The 27,333-nt window shown below is 42.7% G+C and overlaps 2 protein-coding genes across 2 annotated transcripts in view; one reads left to right on the top strand and one right to left on the bottom strand.

The window, feature by feature from the left end:
* The window catches only part of MLH1 (mutL homolog 1), a 62,228-nt gene extending 60,149 nt beyond the window's left edge, over positions 1 to 2,079 (top strand). The window contains exon 19 of the mRNA XM_004377326.2: positions 593 to 2,079. Coding sequence (XP_004377383.1) covers positions 593 to 760 — 168 coding nt within the window. The 3' untranslated portion in view covers positions 761 to 2,079. The remainder of the gene's footprint in view (positions 1 to 592) is intronic.
* A 1,379-nt stretch (positions 2,080 to 3,458) lies between these two features.
* Positions 3,459 to 27,333, bottom strand: part of LRRFIP2 (LRR binding FLII interacting protein 2) — an 83,938-nt gene continuing 60,063 nt past the window's right edge. The window contains exons 14-22 of the mRNA XM_023732204.1: positions 20,659 to 20,751; positions 18,199 to 18,291; positions 13,090 to 13,191; positions 12,671 to 12,803; positions 11,011 to 11,060; positions 5,993 to 6,113; positions 5,069 to 5,148; positions 4,384 to 4,488; positions 3,459 to 3,812 (exon numbers count right to left, since the gene is read on the bottom strand). Of these exons, the coding sequence (XP_023587972.1) occupies positions 3,702 to 3,812; positions 4,384 to 4,488; positions 5,069 to 5,148; positions 5,993 to 6,113; positions 11,011 to 11,060; positions 12,671 to 12,803; positions 13,090 to 13,191; positions 18,199 to 18,291; positions 20,659 to 20,751 (888 nt within the window). The 3' untranslated portion in view covers positions 3,459 to 3,701. The remainder of the gene's footprint in view (positions 3,813 to 4,383; positions 4,489 to 5,068; positions 5,149 to 5,992; positions 6,114 to 11,010; positions 11,061 to 12,670; positions 12,804 to 13,089; positions 13,192 to 18,198; positions 18,292 to 20,658; positions 20,752 to 27,333) is intronic.

The raw sequence follows: 27,333 nt of genomic DNA, 5'->3' as shown, positions 1-27,333 counted from the left end.
TGTGGTGTACTCTGGGCTGTGGTGTACGCTGGGCTGTGGTGTACTCTGGGCTGTGGTGTACTCTGGGCTGTGGTGTACGCTGGGCTGTGGTGTACCCTGGGCTGTGGTGTACCCTGGGCTGTGGTGTACCCTGGGCTGTGGTGTACCCTGGGCTGTGGTGTACTCTGGGCTGTGGTGTACGCTGGGCGGCTGTGGTGTACGCCGGCCAGGAAGCCATGTACACTGGGCTGTTGTGTACGCTGGCCAGGAATCCATGTACTCTGGGCTGTGCTGTACACCGGCCAGGAAGCCGTGTACGCTGGGCTGTGGCGTACGCCAGCCAGAAAGCAGTGTACGCTGGGCTGTGGCATATGCTGGGCGGCTATGGTGTATGCCGGCCAGGAAGCCATGTACACTGGGCTGTGGTGTACGCTGGCCAGGAAGCCATGTACACTGGGCTGTGGTGTACGCTGGCCAGGAAGCCATGTACACTGGGCTGTGGTGTACGCTGGGCTGTGGTGTACACTGGGCCGTGGTGTACGCTGGACTGTGAACAGGGAGGCTTTAGGCACTCCAACCTGCAGGCTTACAACATCTAACGTGTGTTTTCCAGAGTGAAGAGCCTGGCTCTGCTCCAAACCCCTGGAAGTGGACCGTAGAGCACATTGTCTATAAAGCCTTCCGCTCACACCTTCTGCCACCGAAACGTTTTACAGAAGATGGAAACATCCTGCAGCTTGCTAACCTGCCTGACCTGTACAAAGTCTTTGAGAGGTGCTGAACGTGGCCATGTGTGGACCATGGAGTAGGGACGGGGGAGTGTGGACCACGGAGTGTGGACGGGGCAGTGTGGACCATGGAGTGTGGATGGGGGAGTGTGGACTGGGGAGTGTGGTGTGGTTGTCTTGTTTCCCAGTGTTGGTAGGACTTAAGGCTGAAGATTCGCATTTGCTGTCTTACTAGTTACACACCTTCACCAAGAGTGGACTGTAAATAAATTCTCGAGTGTATCTTAACATGTTTCTTAGAGACTTAATTTCATTACACCTGAAAGTTTTTCTAGTCTGATTTTCACCTAGCATATACTTTATTGAAGAATCCCAAGAAGAGTTTGAAGTCCCCCTGGGCATCTGATGAGGTATTGTACAAAACTACCTTAAGAATTCTAAAAAGGTCATGAAGCTGTCCTGGATCATGTTCCGATTCAGTTCTTTCTCTAATGATAATTTTATAATATCAGGTGGTAATCATTTATTCTGTAGGTTCAGGCGCATTGACTATCAAGAAACTTGGGTTTATAATCTGTTAGTAACTCCAGTAACCAAAGGTAATTAACTTATTCTTAATGAAAAAAATAGATTTCTATTTTTGAGGGAAGAAGATAGTCCTTACCCAGTCTGTAACTGGCTGTGAGATTTTTAAGTTTGCCACTTTGTTAATGGCTGTCAATACTACCAGCTTAAGATAAAGAAGTTTCTAGATGATCTCCTTGAAGTATGATATAAAATGCAAACAAACTTTAAGTGTCAAAATAAGATACCTGAATGAGAAGCCTGCATTAACAGAAATACGGCATTCAGCACAGGGGAGGAACAAGCCTGTGCTATTACAAGATTCAATGAAGAAAATTCGTTGGAAAAGAAAACTCTTAGGATATGAAGAAGTGAGACCATTTCACTTCGGAAATGTGTCCCTGTGGGGGAGAAAGACATGTTTGTTGTGCCACCGAAGAGGGTAAGACCAGGTTCTGACAGAACTGACAAGAAGTAGAACAGGGCATCTCAGAAGTGAGAGTCCATGAGCCTGGGAGGCCGCAGGCTGGGTGACCATGAGTGGGGAACAGGAAGACGGGCTGCTAGGGCCTCAGGAGCAGCCCCACACAGTATGTTGGATCCAGATACGGGATTCTAGGATAAATCTGCTTTTAAGACAATTCCCCTCACATCCAGCAATCCACCCACCCACCTGTTGCTATTTCTAGAAACAAAACTTACAGGAAATCATCTCAATTCAGAAGATTGGTCTCTGTCATGGACTGAATTGTGTCCCCAAAAAACGTGTGTTATCAGTTTGGCTGGGCCATGATTCCTGGTATTGTGTGATTTTCTTATATGTTGTAAATCCTGCCTCTATGATGTTCATGAGGGAGGATGGGTGACAGTTGTGTTGGTGAGGCAGGACTCAATCTACAAGATTAGATTGTGTCCTGAGGCAATTTCTTGAGACATAAAAGACAGAAGTGAGCAGAGAGACAGGGAGACCTCATACCACCAAGAAAGCAGTGCCAGGAGCAGAGGGTGTCCCTGCGTGGAGAAGCTCCTAGTCCGGGGGAACACTGATGAGAAGGCCGAGAGAGAGAGAAAGCCTTCCCCTGGAGCTGACGCCCTGAATTTGGACTTTTAGCCTACTTTACTGTGAAGAAATAAATTTCTCTTTGTTAAAGCCATCCACTTGTAGTATTTCTTTTATAGCAGCACTGGATGACTAAGACAGTCTCCATATTTTAAAAAGAGAGGCCTAATTATTTGAAAGAAGGGAATAATTAGAGATTTTATTCACTTTTGAGTTAACTTTATTGTTTAGTTTCAAGTCTGGTTTATCTTACTTGGCCTTGATCATTTGATTTTCCCCAGTATTTTTTCTGTGTAAATACTTTAAAGGATACAGTGATCACTTCCCTAAAACCATCTTGATTCTGAGTACAAAAGAGAGTCTGAAATCCTGCAGCTTGGCTGCACTCGATGGCAAAACCGAACTGGATCCCTTTAAAGACAGAACTGAAGTTCTTAAAAAGAAAAGGTTCTATATCCCATCTTCTCTTTCTCTGAGGAGAGGAGAAAAGAAGGGGGGGAGAAAGGGAGGGACATGGTTTCACGGGTTGTCTCCAAGGCTCCTACAACAAAATGAACGTATCGGTAGCCAAGTGTGGTCAGCAGAAGGGTGTGTTTAATAGCATCTCCAGGCAGATTTCCCAGCCGCCTGCCCTGCCCCCCCCCCCCATGGGCTTCTCTGAGGTTTCATTATTTATTTCCACAAATAAGCAGCAGATGAAACACCTGACAAAGTACACGCAGTTAACGTTGAAGGACCCTCCTCTTACTTTAATAAGAGTATTAGGCCTTGGACTTTCCCTACCCCATGCAGTAAGTCTTATATACACTCCCCATATCTCTTTTCTAACATTTTCTTATATAAATTTAAATATTATACAAAAAAAGGCTTTTCCTCCAGACATATAAATCTGAGTGAAACGTATACTCCACACCCGTGAACTTGTTTCCTCACTAAAATAGAAATGCTGTCTGATACTAAGGGTAGTGTCTCCGGACCCCTGGAGACCACTGAAGTCTGAACTGCAGCGTGGAGAAGGCACTTGTGTTTTCTGGCGTCTCCAGCACGTATCTCAGTGAGCACTCAGTCGCCGTCCTGCAGGAGCATCCTGAAGCCTCCGAGTGCCCAGTCACTGAGGCAGCTAGGGGGAAACGGTGAGTAAACGTGATTCTAAAATTACAGAAATAAAAAATAAAAACAGCACGGACCAGTTCTTAGTCTAGAATCAAACTACAAATGAAAAATCCAAAGTGTTCATTCACGAAGATTTCAACCTGTTTCATTCTCTCATAAATTATAAAATACAAAGGTGGCTATGTTGATGGCTGAACTCCAGCAGTACTGAAAGGGTCTGTTGGTGTCAGTGGACAGGCGGGCCGTCTGGAGCCTCCCTACTGCTGGGCCAGAAGGGCCGTCCGATTGGCCTTCATCTTCTCTAGCCGCTTGGCCAGGTGGCTGTTGGTCAGCTCCATCTCCTCGACCCTGTCCAGCGCGGTTCGTAACTGGAGACAGGGAGAGTTCAGTCAGAGTGGCACGTTTTCAGCTTTCAGGGAAACAGAAACCCAGCTGACTGGGATGGCCTAACTTTCGTTCAGTCTGCTGGAGGTGTTAAGGAGCCCTGGTGACGCAGTGGTTAAGAGCTCGGCTGCTCACCAAAAGGTCAGCAGTTCGAATCCACCAGCCGCTCCTTGGAAACTCTATGGAGTAGTTCTGCTCCATCCTGCAGGGTCACTGTGAGTCGGAACTGACCCAACAGCAGTGGGTTTGGTTTGGTTTAGAGGTGTTAAACAGTAATGCTGGGGATTGTTTATTTGCTTAAATCACAGGAAGGATATACAGAGTAGGCCTGATCTGAAAACAAAATAACTCTCCTTTTTCTGACTGTCTAACAGACCAGATCATAAAAGTAAGTGGCAGTCACTGTGCAGTTTAAAAATCAACAGACAAGAGAGTAAGGGACTCCAGCGTTGTTTCCCTAAGACGAAACCCATGTTAAATTCCTCACGTAACAGATTTATTTCCAAAGGATTTCTTTTTAGGATTGTATTCCAGAAAGCCTGTTAAAACAAGTACCTCTCTTTGTAGCTTCCTCTTTTCTGCTTTCAGCTCATCTTCAACCTTCTCGGCGTTCTCAGCGGCAGTTCTGTACCGCAGCACCTGTCCCTCGAGCCGGCCGATCTGCAAACGCGAGAACACAGGCCTTCCGTGTGGGCACCCGGAGCCACCACTCTTTTGTCCCAAGATGGAAACACGATGTCATTACAAACTCCAAGTAATCTAACACAGTCCCCTAGGGTGAGTCATAGGCCCTCTCAGAACCCAACTGCTGTTTCTAAATCCAGAAAGGTCCCCAGAGAAGACGACAGCTGTAGAGTCGTTACGGGCCATTTCCCACGTTTTAGGTTCGATGATGACCATGTTGTTTCGATACCAGAGTAACATCCTAGGAGACTTGCTGAATGGAAATGTTTCTAGACTTTTCTGATATGTACAATAAGGGATTTTGTTATAAAACTACCATCTTGAAATATCTACTACAAAGAGAATTACAGCTGCAGTTTCCAGAAAACAAAAGGCTGAAGTGCCCTTGAAGTTGTCCTTTGCCGGCTTTTCTATTCTGACCTAGAGCTTTTCCAGAGAACCAGCCGCACAGACAGCCCGAAGCAGCCCAGGCACTCGCGGGGCCGCCCCTTACACGCAGGACGCAGACATGTTCCAAGGGCGCTTAAACCACTTGGTAACAAACAAGAGTACTTACACTTTGCTCCAAGGTGGTTATATCCTGTTCAGCTTTTGAAAGCTTAAATTTGTATTCGCTAATTTGTCTATTGGCATCTCCTAGAACAGAAGATAATGAATTACCCCTCAGGGTGAGGTGTAAGCCAGCAGGCAGCGGTGCCCGCCACAGCACAGGAGAGGACCTTAACGCCTGAGACAACACGCCACAGATGTGCACACGCCCTGGGGAGCACCCACATAAATGCCAGCCCATCCCCTCAACAGGACTCCTTTTGAATTCACTGCTCTAGATCAACCTCTTCTAAACTGACCCTGTCCTCTGGCTGAGACAGCTAGTGGCCACTGTGCTGGCTTAGGCTCTCCTGCTGGGATCACCATCAAAGCCTCCTAACTAGTCACGTGCTGCTCGGCAAGCCCCACTCTTCATCCACCCTCTACACCAACATGCTTAGAACAAACTGACCAGGGAGTGCCAGGAGGGTCCTAACGGACACAGCGGGGTAAGTGACACTCACCTCAAACTCTTGAGGCTTAAGCCAGGAAGTCTTTTCTATTTAACCTAATTCTGAATATTTAGGGGGGAAAGCCATGAGTGACCAAGATTTTAAAATCACTTGTCACAAAAGCCACTATTCAAGTCTGCACGCAAGGGAGGGTGTGGGAGAGGACGCTGTCGGGATGTTTCCACCCAATTCCCAGAAACAGCTGTGCCCGGCAGAGGAAGAGCAATGCCCTTATCCTCATCCTCTGAAGCACACGAGCTAGCAGAAGCCTCTGCTCGACCACAGTCCTGGTTAGGAATGTGTTCCTGGACCAGCCGAGGACTAACCCTTCTTTGTAACTTGGCTCCTCTTGAGAAAAATGTCTACAGGCTCTGAGCCTGCTAAGGATCCCACTCCTGACACAGCCTGTGCAGACTGGAACTGCCGCCCCCAGTACCTACTCTGCATTTCAATAAGCTGCAAGTCTGTGCCGTTCTGTAGTCCCGCCAGGTCGCCCGCGGCGCTGTCACTCCTGGGGCCTTTCTGCCGCTCCTCCTCCAGCTGCAGCTTCAGTTTTCTGATCTGAAATGGAAAGAAAGGCTCATGGGTGACAGCCAGAAACGGAAATGCAGGACATAGGGCCTTGTGGCCAAATGGCTGGAAAAGGCAGAGCCGCATCGTATCAGCCACACAAATCATTCATTCATTCAAAAACTGTTTTGAGTGCCTACTATGGAATACAGAGCCTTGGTGATGCGGTGGTTAAGAGCTCGGCTGCTAACCAAAAGTTCGGCAGTTCAGTCCATCAGCCACTCCTTGGAAACCCTATGGGGCAGTTCTCCTCTGTCCTGCAGGGTTGCTATAGAGTCATTATGAGTTGGAATCAACTCGACAGCAATGGGGTTTTTTTTTGTTTTTTTTTTAAACTATGTAATACACACTGTTCTAGGTGCTGGAGATACACTTATAAACAAATATCAAAAGGAGCAAGCCCCAGGACCCGTCGTCCCACTAAAAAGAGCCATATTTTATTATTTGTGTATGTTTGTGGAACAGTAGATCTTTGGGGTATTTTTTACTTTTATTAAAAATGGAAAAATCCATGGGTAGTTGGATGTTTTCTGTTTACTTTTAGAGATAGGTTTAGTATTCTTATTTAGAATGAGGTACAAAAATAATTGGAAACATATTTTGAGTTTGGCTACATAGTGAACCTGCCTTATTTCACCCAAAATAAAGGATGTCCATAGAAGTTTTATTCATAATAGACAAAAACTGGAAGAAAAACAAATGTCCACGAACAGGAGAATGGATAAACAAATTGTGGCACATCCATACAATGGAATTACTACTCAGCAAAAAAAAAAGGAAAAGTATTGATACATGCCAACAACCTGACTGAATCTCAAAATATGTCTCCTGAGCAGAAGATGTCAAACATAAGAAGAGCCCATACTGTGTGATTCCATTTCTGTTCAACTCCAGAAAATGCAAACTGTAATGACCAACAGCAGATCAGTGGTTGCCTGGGGAGGGGGCCGCAGAAGGGAACTCTGAAGAGTGACGGATATGTTTACCATCTTGATTGTAGTGATGGTTTCACAGGTGTGTACATACGTCAAATCTTATCAAATTTATACACTGTAAATATGTGCAGTTTATTCTATATCCATTATATTCTAATAAAGCTGTTTAAAATTTATAAAATACAGAAAATTAAAAGTAGCTCTGGATTGGGAAAAACTAGGCCCATCTAAGGGGAGGAATGCCATATATGGGAAACGGAGATACGGTGAACAAATGCGTACTGAATGCTAAGGCCTCTAATCATCTTTACACTTTCAGTTCCCAGAATGCAGACAGCTAGGCCTGCACCCTCAGGTGGGAGACTGGAAAGTCTCGCTCTAGAACTCTCTAACTAGGCTAAGGGTGAAAGACCAAGATACCCATATTTTGTTCCCAACAAAACACCCAGCCACATCAACCTTCACAACAACTTTCCTTAGACAAACCCTAACCACATGCTCAGAGCTTCCCATCAGCTTTTTGGTACCCTACTCCTAAAGTGAAGACCAAACGAATATATATGAAAGAGCATCTTGAAGGGAACAAGCTATGCAGACAGAAGAAAATATTAGAAACAGACCAACCAGTCTATCAATATCCTCAAAGACAAGCGAAAATATTTACATCCTTGAAATCGCTGCAGAAATAAAAACTCAATGGAAGTATTAGAAGATAAAGTTGAAATCTTTTAGGAAATACAGCAAAAGAGATGGAAAAACCGAAGAGAATAAGTTAGAGCATCAGTCCCAGGAGTCTGACGGCCCCTCCATCAGAAATCAAGAGGGTGCCAGGTTTCCCCAAATGCCTACAACTTTTATCAACTGATCAAGGAAGCACCAGACACTCAGCTAGTCTACCCATCTCCTTCAAGATGGACCCACCTCTGGGGCTGAGACCACGCCTCCCCATGCCTCCTTCGCCCCCATCATCAGGTCAAGAGGGAGTCTGCATGCTCAGAGCTCCAGGTGGCTTCCCCAATTGTCCTCAACTCCATCAGCGGGGTTAAGGGCAGGTCTCGGCACCAGGACTAAGCTTGCTGCTCTCCTCACGGAAAGTGAACTCTGCACTGGGACTTACTCCATGGTTCCCAGATAGCCCCCACCCCACCCCATGGGGTCGCCATCATTACCTGCCTAAGTGAAACACAGACGCCCCCCCCACCCCCACCACAAGGTCGCCATCACTATCTGCCTGAGTGAAACACAGACGACCCCCACCCCCACCACAGGGTCGCCATCACTCTCTGCCTGAGTGAAACACAGACACCCCCACCCCCACCACAGGGTCGCCATCACTCTCTGCCTGAGGGAAACAGACACCCCCACCCCCCCCACAGGGTCGCCATCACTCTCTGCCTGAGGGAAACAGACACCCCCACCCCCACCACGGGGTTGCCATCACTATCTGCCCTGAGTGAACCAGGACTAATCTCATTAGCCCCATCATTCTTGCGTATGTCCATCTTTCCTCTCCTGAACTCTTGTACACCCCACAAAGTTCTGTACAATAACTATTCTGTATTCATCTCCTCTCCTTCCCTCATGCTTGAAACTTCTACTGGACCCTCTAGAATTATCAGTCTATCATCAGCAAAACCCTTCCATTCTAACCTCTTCTTGGAGCATTCCCATTACCTTCCTGCTCTAATGGAAACTTCCCTCCCTTGAGAGCCGGCTTCCTCTGCAGCCTCCCAAGTCGTGGGCTGGTTTTTTTCCTTCTTGGCCCTCCTACCACAGAGCCTGAAAATGGAACAGGTACCCTCTCGCTTCTCATTGCTGTTGCCAAACTATTCTCCATTCTCCCTCAGAATCCTAGTTCTTAATTTCATTTCTTCAAATTGTATACATTTACTATCCCTCATCATTGCCATCATCCTACTCATTTCTTCACCATTTTAGCTCCTGACCCACACTCCCTAACTCTTGGCAATTTCAATACACATCTAAGTTGAGGATCTCTCAGTTACCGGAACACCTCCCTTCCTCGGCTCTTGCTGTTCTTGCCCTCAGCCACTTGCTCCCATACTCACAGACTATACCTCACTAGATAACTGCGACCCCTTCCTAATTCATTCCGTTATATCCTCTCTCTAACCACTGTTCCTGATCTTTTCATCTCATTCTCTCTGGACCCCGACTACAACCATCCTTCAATGCCAATGGCATCTCCAACCCACTGATCCCCCTTCCCACTGTGCTTCGATGTTTTCCTGGATGTCATTCTCTTTACCATTCAAGGTAAAGGTCCATCATAATCACTCCTCACTAGCACACAGCCTCACCTCCCTTGCCCCTTTACACCTGCCTGTAATATCTAACTCAATACCCATTCCATGCCTGTACCTATTCAGCTAAATGTGGCTGGAGAAACACATACATTAAAGGCATTCACAAAAACCTCTTAATATACCATGTAATTTGGTTATAATGACATTTACTGTTCATTATCTGGTCTCCTATCACTAGAATGTAAAGTCTATTAGGGCAGCGATTTCTTCCCCCTGACTTATTTACTGACCTATCCCAAGTATTTAGCAGTGGACTCTAAACCATTTGTTGAATGACTGAATAGGAATTCCAGAAAGAGATAACACAGAAAATAAGAAGGGAGAAAATCAATAACAAAATAATTCAAGAAATTTTCCCAGAACTGAAGAACAGGAGTTCCTCGAATTAACAGGGCCCACTAGTGCCCAGCACCACGCACAGAAACTTCAAACCACATCATCAGGAAATCTTAGAACACGTTGGAGAAAGAAGGTATGATACAAGGGAAAAAAAATACAAACAATGAGAAATCAAAATGTCCTCGGAATTCTCAACAGCCATACTGGAAGCCAGAGGACAATGAAGCATTTTCTTTTAAAAAATCTGAAGGAAAATGACTGCCAACCCAGAATTCTATACCCAGCCAAACTATCAATCAAGTAAGAGGGTAAACTAAAAGACATTTTCAGGCCTGCAAAGTCATGAAACATTTACAGTCCACATACACCTTTTCTCAGGAAGTTACTGAGGGTGCACCAAAATGAGAAAATAAGTAAAAGAAGAAGGCATGAGACACTGGAAAAAGGGTGGTCCATCCAAACCACAGGCAGAGGAAGCCCCAGATGATGACGAATGGTGATCATATCTGTACTGAGGACTGAGCATCAGTGCAGAGTGCGGCAAATCAGGATGCTCCAAGGCTCAAAAAGATGGAGCTGAAAAAACACCTGATGCCTCTGAGAACACTAAGAGTGGGTTTAAACCACTGCTGGAGAGTCTGGGCTGAATCAGTGATGAACACACAGAAAACCAAGCAAAGGAAAACAAAAAGCACAATATTAACTTTAGGGGAAACAAAGTTATGAAGAAAATGAAAGGCAATCCTAGAATACTACATGGCTCCACTATGACTAGTGTTCAGAGTCCTAATACTGTACATAGGCTGGAATTACACCCCTTCTTTATTAGGAGGAGGTGAGGATAGGAATCTGCAAGGGTGTGGCAGGGACAGGAGATGAAAGACAGCTAAACCCTCAGCTTCCACAGAGGGATGTCAACAGAGAATGTCAGAAACAGAAAGATCCAGAAGCAGCAACAAGAGCACATTCTATGGAGCCATACGAGGACAGCACACTCCATCGAAGCAGCTGAGAGAACTGAAATGGTCAGGGGTGGGGGTGAAGGAGGCAGGGCAGGGAAACTATGTGACCCCTTCAGCTATGTGTCCTCTAAAATTGTTTAAAATAGAAAACAACAAAGAGGCAAATTGTGAAATCTTTTTATCCTTCTATTGAGTCAGATAAATTTAATCTCATTGAACTACTGATGTTTGACATAACCGCCTTCCTCTCTAACGGACATTGTAATTTGCTAACGTGTCACCAGTTGCAATGAGTGTTACCTGCCAAGGGAAAGAACGCCTGTACCTGTGACAGCAGTTCTTCCTTTTCTCCAGCAAGTTTTCGTAGCCTTACATCTGAAAGAAATTAAGAAGACTGTAAACTAAATTTGAAATGATACAGTACTATATACAGTTAAAAATAATTCTTCAAACTCATAATTAATAGTAAAGCCTTAACTGTTAAATTAAATTACAGCTCTGAATATCAAAAGAAATAAAAGCTTTAAAAGTGTTCTGGAAAGGTAATTATTCAACACCTATTTCCATACAACTGATAGTTATCTGGGTACCAAATGTAACATTTACTCCTCAAAAGCAGTGATTTTCCACTCAGAGTAAACTGAAGCACCAAGGAGATCATTTCCTTGATTTAAAAAAAGTGAAAGCTTTCACCAATAAACAGACAACTCAAACTCCAAGGGCGCTCCCACAGGCTAAAGCCTCGGCAGGAGAGAACACAATACGGGAAGGAAGATGAGGGTAAGAGTGTGAAAGAGACGGGGAGGGAAAGATGGAACAAGGAAAAGAGAGAGACACAGTGCTGGAAGACGCAGAGTCCCACAGATCTCGTGGGGGAGGAAGCTGTGGACAGCCAAGGCCAATCTGAGGCTTGGTAGCCAGGTCACTGGGGCTCACTCGTGGCCTGCGGGGAGGGCTGCTTTTCCCAAGCCTGCCTTAGAATGGGCACCTTGAGCTGAGAAGATACACCCCTGGATCAGTGAAAGAAACAGCTCACCGCTGTCCAGCCATGCCCCGCAACCAACCAGAGTCAGGGGCAAATATAAGTTCTGGTTTCCTCAGCACCTTCCAAAGGGGTGAAGGAAACGCCCTGAGCTGCCGATAGCCTCATTCCGCCCTCTGGGTCCTCTCTCACTCGCCCAGCATCCTCTGCTTTATCAGAGTTCTCTTCACATACGTTCTGGATTTCTGCGCACTAGTGAAGGTTAGTACCGACGCTTAAGTTTTTCCGCTTGCCCACTCTTACATTATATCCCGCTCCTCTAGGAAACCTACACCCATATGAAAGCAAGATGAAAAAAGAAAGAAGGTCCTTCTTTAATAAACGGAAGTGGGCTGGTGATGCCGCATCTATGCCGTTTTTCTTCCTCTCTTGTAGGATTCTTAGTGGAGGCAATGGATGGGCCTCCGTGGGATTTCTTAGCGAATCTCAGAAGGTTAAACTTAAAAGGCTTAGACTTAAGAGCTCAGAAGCCTTATTCTGGAAATCACACCCCTCAGATACCTATCTTCTTGGTCATCTGTTTCCTGCCTTAATAAATGTGGTGGCAGAAGACTCCAGAACCCTGGAGTAAGTAGCAGAACATAAAACCAGATGCTCCGGGAAGAAGAAACTTAAACTTGGGAAGGCTCCTGTAAGCCCACTGCCTTCCAATGAGGGTGCTGGACTATCTCTTCACAGAGGTTTATATTTCAGTGAAAAAGAACATGCACGCACCCTCGTGCTTCTACCCAGGGACCTCACAGCTGCACGTACTCCCTTACAATGACCCAGATGTTGGTTTCCCAAGGTCAGAAATGTCTGAACAAAACGTGCCCCGATTTCTTTCTTCCTATAAAAGATGGAGACACGGTTCAGAGAGTCTCTGTGTTGGTTTTGTCTTCCCAGCGAGGAAATGAGTACGCCGGAAGCCCAATCCGAGTCAACATGGTGATCAGCATCTTACCTAGTGGCCCCTCTCCTGCTGACTCCAAGACCTGGGCGGCTTCCTGAGACACGACGGTGATGGCTCCCACCACTGGTTCCTGACTGACATCTCCGTTGGGAGTGCCGTTGGGGATTATAACTAAGCCGTGTTTCTGTGGGGAAAAAAACGCCTCCATCACAAAACGGCCCACGTGGAAACAGCACGCTGTCTCGGGCGGCTGGGCGACAATACATGTTTGCCACAGGTAAGACCTGGCTGGAACTGGTTACATGGAATTAGTTACTCTGCAGAGGAAATGACTTAAACCTGCCAAATCCGGATTAGGGAATGAATACTGCTGTTTGTTCGCAGGCTAGGAAAGATACCCGGATGAAAGGAAGGCAGGGGGAGTAAGGCAGTGAAGGACTTGCTCCGCCACTGGTCTGAGGCTGACATACCTCTCCTGTCTTCACTGTCTCCTTCAGGTCAGCCAACTCCTCTCGGAGTGTATCGCGCTCATTCCTGAGGCAAGCAATGTATTCTTTCTGTTTCTCTAGCGCCTGCTTTTAGGCAGGGGAGCAAGGGGGAGAATGGCACAGAAAAAGAGCAAGTGAAAGGTAGCAGAGGTGTACCTAATTCAAATAAACAAAAATATAATGAAATAAAAAAAGCAAGGAAGCAGTTAGGCGCTCAGAAACAAGCCAGTTAGATGCGGACAGACACACAGTTATATGGATATACGTCTCCAGGAGATATTTGTAATAGAAACTGGTTCTTGTGCATAAATTCAGCAAAGCATGCTTATTACATCAGGCAGGAGACAAAAATCTTTTCTAGTCTATTAAAAAAAAAAAAAAAAACAGGAAAAGGAAGACAAAGATAGCAGCAATATTAAAGTTTTCCTTTCTGGCCTCAGTACATTTTCATTTGGTGAACAGAAAAACACATTTCCTATTTAACTGAAACAGTTTATTGCACGGTACACCTGAAGACGGGAAGGACGAGAGAGCTGACCCACTGCGGGCAGTGCAAACAGTGTCACAGACCCACTTGTGGATCAATTTTTGAATGAGAAACTAATTTGCACTCTAAACTTTCACCTAAAGAACAATAAAATTAAAAAAAAGAATACACTTGACTTAAAAAGTGGTTCTGGAAGAAAAAGTAGCTAGTATCCATAAGGTAGTTTAACTGAACATCAGCTGTAGTGAAAGGTCCCTGAGTAGGGTGGTAAAACATTCCTCCAACACCACTTAATTCAAAATAGCTCATCTCCACAGGGGTCTTAAGTACCTGTTTGTTAATTTAATTAAACACAAATGAAGTCATTTTGTTTTCCAATACACCTTCAAAATGTGCAAAACAAAAATAAAACACCGCCCAAACAGACAGAGTCCACCTACGAAGGTGGCAGAACATGGGCTGTGGAATCTTAACTGACCTGTTTTCATTTATGGTTTCACGGCTATGCCCCGACTCACACAACTGCCAGAGCTGAGGACAGTGCAGAAGAGGAGCACACTGTGTCGTCAGTGACACACAAACCCGCCACAAATGCAGTGAGACAGCACCTGCTCAAGTCCCTACACGGCTGTTCCTACGGCTAACGCAGCCGCCAGCGCTCACTGATCCAAGCAGCTCAGCTACACCCCGCAACCTTCCTGTCAGTCTACTGGGCTGAGATGGGGGCCGACGGCTTAGTTACTGATGGATGAACAGTCAGGCAATTTTTAAATCATTATAATCCTATTCTGTAAATGCACTGGAAATAAATAAATAAAAGGTGATGGCAACCTACCATCTATGCAGCTCCAACAGGCACTGGTTTTACATATATTCACATAAAGTATATACTATATATAATATTAACATTAACTATACATAATTTCTCTTTTATATGTTATTATATAATATACATATAATTTCTCCCTTACACACCTTACAATGTACTTGTTTTATCCCCATTTTACAGATCAGAAAATTGAGGCTCAGAGAGGTTATATTTTTTGCTCAAACTCATAGTAAGTGGCAAAGCCAAGAACTGAATCCAGTTCTTTGGCTTCCAAAGCACCTGTATGCCCTTTCTATATCACGGCCCAAGGAAGGCTACAAGTACGCTCCCTACTGCTACCTCAGACGGTGCTGGAGACGCGGTCCACACAGCAAGTCCTGTTGCTGCTGTCGCTCGGTGCCACTGAGTTGATTCCAACTCACAGCGACCCTAGAGGACTGCCCCATAGGGTTTCCTAGGCTGTAATCTTTACGGGAGCAAAATTGCCAGGTCTTTTCTCCCATGGAGTCGATGGTGGGTTTGAACTGCTGACCTTTCAGTTAGCAGCCAAGCGCTTAACCACTGCGCCACCAGGGCTCCTTGGGCAAGTCCTACTCCTTAATTTTCCAGACTGCAGTGTCAACATCTAACTTCCTTCTGACAGTTTACATGCACACTATATATGTGTCTTTAGTCTACCTATAAATTAAGCATTTAAGTCTCTACATACTTAAGGTACTTAACCCCTCAAGCTAGTGTTAACACTCCATTAGGTTAATAACAAATGAAGCATTAGGACAACGAGGCGCAGGCAATGCTTCCCCAACTGCTGACAGTCATTTTACTCTCTGCTGGGTTACACGTGTGGCTGCCGGCATCTGCGTGCACAGTTATGTCATGCATCGGCACATGTAACTGGGTAAGTGGTCACTCACAACATGCTCTACATAAACACCACGCGGAGAAGAAAGGACTCTTAGGGGTTCCAGCAAATGCTAGTGCATGTCACCTGCTCCTCTTCCACACTTACAGTACTTGGTTTATTTTTACTTTCGGACTTTTTAATTTTATCTTCCCATAATTATAGACGGAAATATAAAATACACCCTGTAAATTCACCCATATCACCGCAAAGTTTGAAGACCACTGAAACACTTTATAATTGGACCAAATGTGTTCATGCTGGATCTGAAATCCTGTCTTGCCTGACCAGATAACCACTGCCCTTGTGTCTGCACACAACAATAGCTCCTACAGTAAAGATCTTTTTTAGGATAAAGGACATGCTTGTGGAGATCTTATTCTTCTTTATCCCTAAGCTAACTGCAAGTGACCTTTCTGACAACAGGTTCATTCCCCGTATAACCGCTGTCACACCACATACCCGATGCCACTGAGTCGATTCCGACCCACAGCAGCCCTGTAGGACAGAGTAGAACTGCCTCCTAGGGTTTCCAAAGCTGTCATCTTTACGGAAGCAGACCGCCACATCTTTCTCCCTCGGGGACGCTGGTGGGTTCAAACTGCCGACCTCTGGGTTAGCAGCCAAACACTTAGCCACTTCGCCACCAGGGCTCCCATTAGCTGCACAGGGGCACAACTATCTTTAGTCAGAATGGGCTACACATAGGCAAGTCCTTCATATACCCACCTATTCTACCTACGGCCCCCGGGTGCTAAGAACTGCAATGGGGGCAAGAACACTAGGCTCAGTGAAGGAAGAACTAAAGAAAACTAAACTTCAGCCTGGGATAATGATCATGTTCCCAAATTTAATCATGTTACTAAATTTAAATCTTGCTGTTAAATTTAAATCTTGAAAATAAAGCTAGAGACAAATGATGCATTAGGTAGTCACTGACCATACTGAAAATGTGTATTTTAAAAGTCAAGGGAGGAACAAGTTATTGATACACTCAACAACCTGGAAGGATCTCGAGGGAATTACGCTGGCCAGAAAAAAAGTCAATCCCAAAAGGTTATAATCAGTACGATTCCATTTATGTAACATTCTTAAAATGACAAAATTATAGAAATGGAGAACGGATTAGTGGTGGCCAGGGGTTTGGGGCAGGAGATGGGAGGTAGCAGACGTGGACGCTAACAGGGAACAGGAGGGGTGCCTTGTGGTGCCAGAACTGTTCAGTATTTAGACCGTGTCAGTGGCAATGTCCTGGTTGCAATGCTGTACTGCAGTTTTGCAAGATATTACATGAGGGGAAACTGCATCAGCAGTACACATGATATCTCTATTATTTCTTACAACTGGAAACCTTCAATTTTCTCAAAAGATTTAACTTAAAAATGTCAAGGGAACACATTATTGTGTATCACACAGAATGAAGACACCCACTTATTCATTCAATAAATGCTAAGAAAATTATAAAGACAAATAATTGGTATCTTGACCATTTGTATACTTCTTTGGTAGGAAAAAAAACTTTTGTTTTGAATAGCTATTTTACTGGACTGAGAAGTTTAGAGTTTTTCTATGGCTGGTCAAAGATAATCAGTTTAAAATACTAAGACAATCATATAAATCAGAAATCACAGATCAGGAGATCTGTGCTAAAGAAATTATATCAAGCCCTAAAGAAGCCACATTCTAGTGACCAGATTTAACTAAATTTTACAAATTGCCTATTTTGTGCCACTCTATTTTTTCATACGTCATTTTAAATTCTCAGTGTAAAAATATCGAGAAAATCCGTAGTTCACAACCCCACTGTCAAAACCGCCAGCAGCTGCTCATTTACCTCCCCGAAGGCCAGAGGCTGTTCTTCTGTCTTTGGATGAATTTTACAGACTCAGTATTCAGGCATCAGAAACTCTAAAGGTTTCTTTGTATGTCTTTAAAATTTTGGTCTACCAAACTCTTAAGAAGTAATTTTTCCCCCTGTGTTTATTTCTGAGAGGATGAGGTCCTTGGAAACGTGAAAGCACCGGGTACTGGCTGGGCTTCAGGGCACCCCCACCAACGGAGGCTGGGGTCCAGAGGGCTTCGCAGCGAGGCGCGTCTATCACAGGTGCTCCTGGAGATCTCTGCCAGCTTCTTCCTACCCCACCTACCCTGGGCAGCCACGGCTGTATCCCCTCCGCCAGAACAGAGGCCACGCCACGAGCTGGGGCTGCTGGTCAAGGGCCACACGGTGACCCGGTGGGAACTTTCTCAGCCTCCAGTGTACTTGCAGGGTTTTACCTGCAGGGTTTAGCAAAAAGGCCCTGAAGACTTCTTCCTTATCTGGGCTCCTGTTTGGGGCGTTCTGGGGTTATAATCAGAGATGGCGTCACAGTTGGCAGCCCTGGCAGATCTTACATTCCTAACCACTTCTGTAATGAACTGATTTTAATCTCTTCCCATTTTATTTACCAAGGATTTACGGGATGCTAAAAATGTCTCCCCCGCTCCAACTCCCTATCCCATCGAAAATCTCTGGTTTCTTATCTAACTTTTTGTCCTGTAAGGATATCAAGCTACCCGCTGAGTCTGAATTAAACGCTCCTGGCTGCTTCCAGATAAGACTCCTAAGGGAATAAACAGTGACTTCCTGTTTACAAAGTTCCTACTTGGAGGCTTCACAAGCCCAGAGCCGGCTGGCAGGGAGGACTGTTTCCAGGCACACGATCAGGTGTGCCTGGTCTGTCCCAGCCCGACCGCAGTCTCCTTCTGTCTCCTGCTTCTTCGTACTTCCTACTGTCAAAATACTCAGTAATACCCCAAATGGCAGATTTTTAGGACTCTCTAAGTTAAATTATATTAGTCTACTCCTCACCAAAGCCCAATTTTATCTCATACCCCAATTTTTTTATCTTTCCAAAGAAGTGTCTCTTGGAGCTCAAACACCTCTTTTGTCACGGTGTCTATTTTCTGCTGCATGCGCTGATTCTCCTGCAGAGGAAGAGGGGAAGAGAAGTAATAAAAGAGCAGAAAGAAAAAAGGGAGGAGGCTAGAGGGAGGAAAACAGAACGAAAATAAAGCAGATAAAGAAGTTTAACAAAAGGGCAACGTGTGTGATGAACAGAAAAGGCAAACGTTGCTTACTAAAAGAAAAGATGACTTCTGGAAAGTTGGTGACATGACTGTGTCTGGCTTTTCCCTACAAAAGCAAGCAGGGGAACTGGGAGTGCCTGTTCCGACCACAGCTAGGTGGCAGCAAGCTAGCGAGGGGGTCTGTGTGTACACAGCTCCTTGTGGGTGCTCTTCTTTGATAACTGCCTTTTTTCCCCAAATATGGAACAACTTACATTTCTAAAGAAGGAAATTCAGGTTTGCTTGTGAACAAATGACCCCTCATCACAGAGAACAGCAAGAGTTTTGAATTTGATTTTTTAAAGCAGAACTAAAAAAATACTCAAGACAAACATATCTTTGCTTCATCATTTCAAATTTCTATTAGTGGAATCTACGATAGCAAGAACATCATGAATTAGAAAGGAACAGTCTTATCAGTTTGCAGAAAATCCCCAATTTGGCATTGATCAATTCCGAAAGAACTCTTCTGATTAGGCAATGATGCAAAGGACCCGGAACCTGCTCCTGTAAAGATCACAGCCTGGGAAATAGCTTGCGGCAGTTCTACGCGGTCCCCTGGGGCCGCTCTGAGTCAGAACGGACTCACGGCACACAACGACTCACGGCACACAACGACGACAACAATACTTGATTTTCTTCTTGTGCGTTATTGGTAAGTTACCAGCTCCTACCCTCCAGTGTGAGTGATTCCTAGTGCAAAGACTAAACCACATTCTGTGTCGTATTCAAGGTCTCTCAGTTATCCACAGACGTGAATACCAACGTTTGAAAGATGCTAATTCGAAACATAAAAAGAGCTGCAACTAGTTTTTAAAGTTTGTATGCCCAGCACTCCAGACTTTTAGAAAAACCACAGTGGCAAATATGTAATTACAGAAACCAAACACTACAATTTCCCTTAAATGCAACTATCAAATTAAAAACAAGGACCCTTAACCAATCCTAACTTAAGCTACTAAATTTGAGAAGCTGCCCTAAAGTAGTTTTATTATTGTTTTTAAATCATAAAAAGGGAAGTGTATATTTTAATTAGAAAAAAAGAAATAAAAAGTAGTTGGCATATTTAACACAAAAAGACAAAAGGACTTTTTTTAAATAGCAGCAGACACAGAATTTGGAGAATACGCTTCTTGCCGTCTATGGAAAGACAACTACAACTAAGTCCACTTGGAATCTGACACACCTGAAGGGCTGTCTGTGTCTGCATTTAGTGGTCACATTCTACCTACTTTCGTCAGGCTAGGATCAATTCAATTATTCTTAAGAATGACAAAAAATAATACAAATCCACAAGTAGAAAAAAAAGCAATTTCTTTTCCACTATTAATTTTTTTTTTTTTTTTTTTTTAAGTAATTTACAGGAAGAGACTTTAGGTGAGGTGGGTCCGTTGGGGGAGAGGAAAAGGAAAAAGGGAAAGCGAGGCAAGGGAGTTGGAGAGGCCAGGGGTGTCGCTGTTCTGGAGAGCAAGAGTCTCCCCCCAGGGATCTCGAAGAGCTGGCCGTCCGGATACCACTGACACGCCACCAACACTAAGCTGACATCAGATGTCATCAACCACACCCAGAGAGTGGGCAGGATCTCCCCAAATCCTACTTCCATATGCAGAACAAATGACCATCTCAGAGAGGCATGCAAGGCAGTAGGCACAAAAGGATGACAAAGGCTTTCAGTCACGTTTTGGGGGACCATGCTCCCTTCTGTTCCTAGGGTGTTGCCAATGCTGCGGTACTCAGAGTTCTTCACCCAGCAGAAGCCTGAGCCTCAGCACGGGCCACCTCTGCTCTCTGGTTTATAAAGTTCTCGACATTTTCTTCTTTTCATTTATCCACCTTAGAAATATAGCTACCTGAGTGAAGATCGTACTTATTTCCCAAGAATCATGTCCCCAAAATTGGCATTTGCTACGTTCCAAAGGATGCTGCACAATGATTTACATTTTGCCTACTTCCTGAATTTCTCTTTAGGGAAGAATGTATCTAGAAAGAAAAGGCACTTACAAAAACTTCTGCTATTAAAAGGGGAATGGTTATAGGGTTCATAGCATCGATTTTTTTAAATCCTTCTTTTGAGTTTCATGTTTGAGATTTTAGAGTACAGCAAATATGAAGAGACAAGGGAACTCTTTGTGGCATTTTACTCCCTTTCTCTCCCAACACACACACTCTTTTCTCATCCAATACATTTTTTTCAAAATTACGTATTTCCACAGTTCATGCACATACCTCAATAAGCTCATCTCTTTGCCGAAGGCCTTCTTTAAGTTCATCCATCTTATGCTGCAGCACACTGCACATATGTTTCTGCCTTTCCAACTCCTGTTATAAACAAATAATACAGTTTATATAGGTCATGGAACATGAAAAATTTGAATATATATATATGTACACACACACACACACACACAGTACCACACAGAAGCTAAATATGAACTCTAGAAACATGCCCAGATTGCTGATCCACAATAAAAATTCTGTTTTCTATGGAAGGATTTAGAAAATTAGAAATTTTCATCTCACATAATTATATATCTGAAAAATCCAAAATAATCAATGGCAAAATTACTACAATGAGATGACTCAGTGAAGTAACAAGTTATAAAATTAACACAAAATTTAATAACTTTCACAGACAAACAAAAGCTAGAGATACAATAAACCCCATTCACGACATCAAAATAAAACACATACATGAAAACCTACAAAATACATCCAAAACCTGTATGAGGAAAATTATATAAAACACTGCTGGAAAACAGAGAAACAGGTTTGAACAAATGGAAAAACACAACATCTTCTTGGATAAAAAGACCCAATATCATATGTCAGTTCTCCCCAAATTAATCTATACGTTTAATGTAGTCTAAATAAAAACACCATTAGGTTTTTGTCTCATCAGAGCAAGACCAATCGATTATTAAGTTTATTTGGAAGAAAAAATAGCGAGGAGAAGAGACTACAGAAAAGAAGAAAGGAGGCAACTAGTGGTTTTTAGATATTTACTTGGATGTGGGTCTCAAAACATACGGATTCTATAACTAGAACAATGTGGTACTGGCACATGGATATACAAACAACAATGAAGTAGAATAGAAAACCCAGAAATAGACTCAATTTCATACATCAGTAAACCAAAAAAAAAAAAAAGCATCTCAAATCAATGAGAAAAGATAGTTTTAAGTTAGTAATGTTGAAATAACTGTATATCCATATGAGAAAAGATAAAATTGGAATCATACCGCATACCATACACTAGGACAAATTCCAAATGAACCAGAGATGCAAATGTAAATTTAAAAAAGGGAGGAAGGGGAAAAAAAAAAATACTAGAAGAAAAGATAAGTGAATTTCTGTAAGTAGGGAGTGGGAAAGACTTTACTAAGAAATGACTCAAAATCTACAAGTAATAAGGAGAAAGGAGGGGTCAATTAGACTATGTAAAAATAAAAACTTTGGAATGGCAAAAGATGCCAGAAGCAAAGTAAAATGACGAGCCGCAAAAAAAATCTGCAACTTATATCAGAGACAAAGGGATTCCATCTCTCCATAAAGAGCCTCTAAAATTAGGGAAAAAACCCACTAACTACACAAAAAATAGGCTAAAAAAATGACAGTTCACAAAAAAAAAGAACTCTGAACACATGAAAAGATGCTCCTACTAAGAGAAATTCAAATTAAAACTATATTTCTCACCAAAACACTAGTAAAAGTCCAAAAACCTGACAACATACTCTGGAGAAAAGTACTGTCCAGAAGGAAACGGGCCCACTCGTACATTTTGGTGGGAATGTAGAATGGTATAAACACAATGCAAGGGAAGATGCCAATATGTAGCACAATATTTACCCTTTGACACAGCAATGCAACTTACATGAATCCTTCCCACAGATACTCTGATACAAATACAAAAACAGGACTGTCTGTAACAGCAAAAGACTGTAACAACTCAACTGTCGGCTAATAGGAAAGGAGTGAAGTAAACAACAGTACAGCCGCACAATGGAATAACTATACGGTGGTGAAAAAGAATCAGGAAGATCTCCGTCTACTACAACCACAAGGTGATGAAATCAAGGTGCAGGACAGTATTTACAGTATGCTACCATTTTCTAAGACATGGGGGATACAAATAAGTATATACAGAGAGAGAAAGAAGGATAAATCATTAATTTACATAAATTAAAAAAAGACCTTAAGAGGAGGAGGAAATATGGTAGAAGAAGCAGAGAACACATAATTCTTTGAATATATTTTCTTTGTAATTTGGACTTAAGAGCTAGGTAAATATTTTACATGATTATAAGAAAATTAAATTTCATAAGCAATTCCTAAATATTGAAAATAAAACACAATGAACCTAACTATACACCCAGTTGATAGCAGACGCACAGATAAACTATTTAAAGTAACTTTAAAAAACAAGAGTTTGACTATTCATAGCCTAGCGGCAACAATAACAACTAAACAAAACTGAACCATAAACTTTTAACTGTTTTCAGTAATTACATTGTTGGCGGTGATGTCGGTGATACTATTCTGGGTGACGTGGGATAAAGCAATGAGAACAGAATATAACATAATTACTACCATCCTCAGTGACTCTGAGACTGGGAACTGCAGTGTGGGAAAAGGAGACAGAGATGTAAGACAGAAGAGGTTAAGTAAAAACCCTCCAGTCCTGAATCTGAACGATCAGCCTGAACTCATGATATATTTTGTCTTAAAAACAAAACAAAGAATTCATATGCACATTCTCAGGTACACCCACTAAAAGGCCTGTAAACAGTGACCAGCTGGGTGGCAATGAGCAGCCCAACACTCACACAGCACCTCTAAAAGGGAGCCACGGCTCCGTGGAGAAAGAGCTGATTCCAGGTCTGGGGCAGAAAATGGACAAGATGAGTATGGAACACCTTCTTGTACCAAAGAGCAAAGAAGTAATCGAAACAACTAGACTCCTATCAAAAGTGTTTGGGAATCAAAAGTACCTGTATCAAAAGGTGGGACAATTTGAGTATCAGTAAGAATAAAAATCGAGTGTTTGAATTCATGACTTCATAATGATGCTTTTAAAATAAACATTACTATCAAAGGATGCTACAAAATTCCTTATTTTGAAAACTTATAAAGAAAGGCAAAGAATCAAGCCTTTATCTTGCCTTTCCTATATAAACTGTCTCATCTGGGTAATAACAGGTGTGGGGAAGTTTCTCTTTAAAAACATACCTAAGCTAATAAATAAAAGCATAAGAAAGTGAAAAGACAACCTATAGAACTGGAAAAATATTTACACATCACTTGTATCCAAAATATATACAAAACTATTTACCTGTGGTCATCGAGGCGATTCCAACTCCTAGTGACACTACAGGACAGAGAAGAACTGCCCCACAGGGTTTCCAAGGAGCAGCTGGCGGACTTGAACGGCCAACCTTTTGGTTAGCAGCTGAGCTCCTAACCACTGCGCCACTAGGGCTCCAAAGAACTATTAGACTCAATAATAAAAAGACAACTCAGTTTAGAAATGGGCACAGGGTCTGAATAGACATTTCTCCAAGGAAGATACACAAACGGCCGATAAACAGATGAAAAGATGCTCTACGGCATTAGTCATCAGAGAAACGCAAGTCAAAACCACAATGAGATACCACTTCAAACCCACAAGGATGGCTATAATCAGAAAAGTCAGAATAAACAAGTGTTGGCAAGGATGTGGCAAAACTGGAGATCTCATACACTACTGGTGGAAATGTAAAATGGTGTAGCGGCTTTGGAAAACAGTCTGGAATTCTTCAAACAATTAAACACAGACTTACCATATGACCCAGCAATTCTACCCTTGGGTATATACCCAAGAGAAATGAAAACTGTCCACACAAAAACTTGTAGATATATGTTTATAGAAGATTATTCACAACAGCCAAAAGGTAGAAACAACCCAAATGTCCATCAACTGACAAGTGGATAAGCTGTGGTATGTCCATACAATGAAACAGTCAGCCATCAAAAAATGAAATACTGATACACGCTACAACATGAATGAATGTTGAAAACATTATGCTAAGTGAAGGAAATCAGTCACAAAAGACCACATATTATAGGATTTCCCTCACATGAAAGCCCAGAATAGGGAACTCTTACAGAGACGGGAAATAGATGAATGGTTTTTGAAGGCTGGGGAAGAGGTGGGGAGTGGAGAGGTAGAGGGCTGATAGCTATAAACTGTTGAACTTTACACTTGAAATGGGTGAACTGTATGGTATTTGAGCTATATCTCAATAAAGCTGTTAAAAATAAAACCGTAATGATAGAATATCCCATTTTGCAACCTCTACTCAACTCATCAATGTAAGCCTCTACCTACAGCACCACAAAGAGCGAGACGGCCATACATCTGGGCCTTCTGAAGGAAGACAACTGTACCAGCCATGACACAGACCTGCCCAAACAACTGAGCCCATCTTTGATCAAGTGTCTAGATCCAGTTACCTATTTACAGGAAATACAGAGGAAAAAGCAATTAAAGACACCATGGGAATGAAAACAGCAAAGTCCGGAAGACCGTGGGAAACTGTTGAGACAAGCAACACAGTTTCTTCAACGCATAAACTGCAAGGGGAAAAAGAGATGAAAAGGGAACTATAAATTCAAGAGACTTCAAAGACATGTCAACTAATACCAATGTATAAAACTTATCTGGACCCTGATTTAAAAAATACATACATATAACAAAGAAAAACCATTTATGACATTTGAGATAACTGAAATTATAACAAAGATCGGATATATAACATGAAGGAACTGTGGTCTACTTTTTAGGTAAAACAAATGGTCTTGTGTTATGTTTCTACAAGAGAAAAGGACAGAGAGAGTCCGTATCACTGAGACAGCCATACCAAAATTCATATAAAAATATGGAATGCTTAAGACTTGCTTCAAATAATATCGGAGTGGGAGAAGTGGACAGGACAAAATTGGCCATGGGGTGATAGTTGTTGGGGCTAGGTGATATGTTCATGAGGGTTCATTATATTCCTCTGCCTACTATTTTATGTCTAAAATCAACAATAAACTCAGATAAGTCTAAAAAAAGAATTCCCTAACAAAATGAATGGCTATTAAGAAGAGAACACTATATACTTCAGACATTTCCAATCAGGCATTCTGTCCCTAAAGTAGACACAGAGACAATATGTAAGATGCAGTTAGTATAATCCCAGCAGGAGGTGTTACGAATATTTTTAAATGTTTTAAGAATATTGTTGTTGTTGAACAGTTCTTCTCTACCCTTACCATCTGTGGCTGTGAGGAAACATACCAGGGTGTCTGCCCTCTTCCTATGCCTCTGAATGTGAACATTCTACTGGGGGAGGCAATATCTGCTGAGAACAAGGAAGCTCAGGATGATGATATGTTGGGAAGACAAAGCCTTCTGCATCACAGTGTGCGAAGCAGACTTCCAGGGTTATTGAAAAAAGCTTACAGATTCTTCAAGTTAAAAAAAAAAAAAATACAAGATTTAAAAAAAAAAAAACTCTAAGTATACTAAGACATTTCTATATCTTAGTAAATGACAGAAGGGAAAAATTGAGTTGGTGAAAATAGGTAATCATTAAGAGGTTTTATTTTGAAAAATGCTCAAGGACATTTGGTAAGATGGAAGGATATGAACTCATTTTGGTAATAATCCAAGCCTACTGCCACTGAGTTGATTCTGACTCACAGCAACCCTATAGGACAGAGCAGAAGTGCCCACAGGGTCTCCAAGGCTGTAAATCTTTATGGAAGCAGACTGCCACATCTTTCACCGGCAGAGCAGTTGGTGGATTTGAACCGCCAACCTTTCCATTAGCAGCTGAGCACTTAACCTTTACACAACTGGGGCTCCTTCATTTTAGTAACGCTGACCATTAAATACTTAGCTTGAGATAGTTTTCTAATCTGCTGAAAGCAAAGAGACAGCCAGAAACAGAAATGAAAAATGTGTTAGAAGGCAAATAAAGGAATCCATAAGATTTGAAATAAAGTATGATGGCTCAGAATCTCCAAAAATGGGATACAGGAAGAGTCACAGAGGGATCACCTACTGCCACCAAATCATACTCTTCAATGGCAACAGTCGAGCCAACAGGAAAACACCCAGAAACCTCTTTTTCACCTATCCTATCCTAACGCTTTTTACACAGGACCACTCACCTCTGGTGTTAATGTCCATTTGTCCTCTGCTTAGACTGACATCAACACTTTACAAAGTCCAAGCCCAATAAGCTTTTAAGAGAACCCAATTTGCTCTCTGTAGCTGCCAAAGGGAAAACGTGGACCTTGAACAGAAGCATTATTTTACTGCTACACTTCTTAAACAGTATAACTTACAACCCCCTAAAGAAAACATCCATCAATTCTTGACCCACAGTGCCATAACGCTATTTAGAAGTAACTGGTTAAAGATACCTTTCCAGTCATTTAGAAAATGGGTGCTCTTAAACTGTTTAGGGGTTCCCAGGAAATGAACCATCTCATTAAGGCAGAGCATTTGGAGCCTCATGGAGCTCCAGGTAACAGGAGAAAATCAGTAATCTGCTGTAATAGCCTCTATTAAGAGAGAGAAAATAAAGATAAAACTTGAACTGTATTCTATTTTCAGAAACCTAAAGGAGGTCATAAGCTTTTCCTTAAGAAAATAAAATAAATTTTTTTTAAGTTTAAAAAGGAAAATATTTCAGGGCTTGATGTCTTATGGCATTCTGGCGATCTCCTTGGGCCGTTCAGTTCTGACCAAAACGTCATTCCCAGGTACGCCGCAGTCTTCCATTGACCCTGTCACTTTTTAAATGGCAGGTTTTTGTTTTTTTTGTTTGTTTGTTTTTTATTTTACTTTTTTTATTGTACTTCAGGTGAAGG

The sequence above is a fragment of the Trichechus manatus genome, unplaced genomic scaffold (assembly GCF_000243295.1).
Source record: "Trichechus manatus latirostris isolate Lorelei unplaced genomic scaffold, TriManLat1.0 scaffold00049, whole genome shotgun sequence".
Classification (NCBI taxonomy): Eukaryota; Metazoa; Chordata; class Mammalia; order Sirenia; family Trichechidae; genus Trichechus; species Trichechus manatus.
Note: the sequence above shows the minus strand (reverse complement) of the source record. Positions and strands in the feature narration are given on the sequence as shown.